We start from the raw sequence: 1864 nt of genomic DNA on the forward strand, positions 1-1864 counted from the left end.
GCCGCTTTTGCAATGCATCCATGACGCCGAGATACCTATAAAACAATTTGGAGCAACATAGCCTGCCTCAATGGTAGATAAGGTACTCAAGTTCTACTACTGTTAAATTAACTTAACCAAATTCTTATTTTCTGCTGATGTCTTATAATAAACATTTGTCAATAATTTATTTTAAAGACTTAATATTACATTAACAAATTAAATACTGATATACCGATTCAGCAATCAAATGAACATGGTAAAAATAAACCTGATAATAATCTAAAAACAGTTGATCAATTTATTAAATTATTACTGACTGTCCCATGTCACTATTGCAGTTAGTACTAAAAAAATATTAGTATATTCAATACAGAACATAAACAAATATGTGCTGTTTACCAGGTAGGTATATGAACAGTTCACCAGAAAATCAAGTTATAAAAATAGGTTTTAGATAAATGAATAAAATATATTTAATATTAACATAATTGTCATAATTATTAATATAAATAAAAAAAATTATTAAAACTAACTAAGTTAGTCTAACTTATATAATAACGTCGCGTCTTGCGAAAGTATAATATATATTTTTTTTTTTAAAACAATATAACGGCAGTTATAATTATTATATAGAATTATGAAATGCTCTATAAGTCATCACTTGGAAACAAACTTAGCATTCATGGATAAAAAAATTAGCTCTTCAGCATGGTCTGGAGACAGTGAGGATCGGTGATCAGTAATGACATTGCCAGCACAACTAAAAATTCGTTCGCTTGGCACACTTGTGCCTTGTATACACAAGTACTTTGTAGCCAACTTTGCCACCGTGGGAAATTCGGACTGAAACGTTTTCCACCATTGTAAGGGATTACAATTTAAACCATCACTTGGCAATGATAAATATTTTTCAAGTTCTTTTTGATTCAAATCTTGTACTGTATTTGTTTCAACATGTATACTTGAAAGGTTTCCCAAAAATGCAGCCAATCCTATAATATTGTAAGCATTCAGTCAAAATTAGTTATACATTTTGTTTATTATTTCAATAATTATTAGACTAACCGCTAGTGTTTGTGTTTTTGTAGTGCTCATCAACTTCTGCTTGGTGTCCAATGTCGTCCATTTCTTGTTTAATTAAACTTATAATTAAATCTTTTTGAGGTGATTCAATGTAATGACTTCTGTATCTTGGATCTAGAAAACTTATTTTTTGTAAAATTTTTCTTGCTTGATTACTATCATACCGTTTAAAAAGTGGTGTTTTAATTGCTGTTTTTATGTGACCTTCTAAGTGATTCAACATTGTGTCTGAGGAGGTATCACTACTGACACCTGCATAGTTGTCTTCATCACTGTTGTTAGCATCAACTTCATTAGTATTGAGGTAAGAGGTTATTTCACCAGTTGACAGGGTACATTGAGATGGAGTTTGAAAAAAGATCTTCGGTATTACCATAATTACCATGATCTTCACCTTGCGTAAGATCACATGTATATCTTGGGTTACTGTTGTTTTTAAGTATAGATTCTTTAAGCTTTAAATAAATGGGCCATATTGAAGAAGCTGTCACTACTTGTTCAGAACTCATATGTTCTCCCAATGTTTTGAGAGGTTCATACAGATTGCAGATTACACGTATAAGCTTTTGCTCGTTACAGTTTGGGAGATATTTTATACTGTTGGATTTTAATTTGTATAAAACATCAAAAAGAGGCTCTTGTTGATCTCTTATGAATTACAGTGCTGGTAAGCTTGTACACCATCTTGTTACACAGGATGCAGGCATACAAATTTGAGGCAGGTTATGTTTTTGTTGAGCTTCTTTAAGAAATCTGCGCAGTTTAGAGCTGTAATGAAACTTAAATCTAAGTTTAGACA

General features: G+C 31.0%; 1 protein-coding gene across 1 annotated transcript; it reads right to left on the minus strand.

Annotated features, from left to right (window-relative positions):
• Positions 1-639: 639 nt before the first annotated feature.
• LOC103311938 (zinc finger BED domain-containing protein 1-like) lies at positions 640-1450 on the minus strand. The gene is made up of 2 exons (XM_016800242.2): positions 1048-1450; positions 640-974 (listed from the first exon to the last, which is right to left on the minus strand). The coding sequence occupies exons 1-2, from the start codon at positions 1448-1450 to the stop codon at positions 640-642; spliced, it is 738 nt and encodes a 245-aa protein (XP_016655731.2).
• Positions 1451-1864: the final 414 nt, after the last annotated feature.

This window comes from Acyrthosiphon pisum, chromosome A1 (genome assembly GCF_005508785.2).
Source record: "Acyrthosiphon pisum isolate AL4f chromosome A1, pea_aphid_22Mar2018_4r6ur, whole genome shotgun sequence".
NCBI lineage: Eukaryota > Metazoa > Arthropoda > Insecta > Hemiptera > Aphididae > Acyrthosiphon > Acyrthosiphon pisum.

Bases quoted from the DNA above. Each gene is read 5' to 3' on its own strand.
- LOC103311938 (XM_016800242.2), bottom strand. From the start codon at position 1,450: ATGGTAATTATGGTAATACCGAAGATCTTTTTTCAAACTCCATCTCAA. The intron at 975-1,047 runs GTTAGTCTAATA...ACAATATTATAG, and splicing joins CAAAAACACAAACACTAGCG to GATTGGCTGCATTTTTGGGA.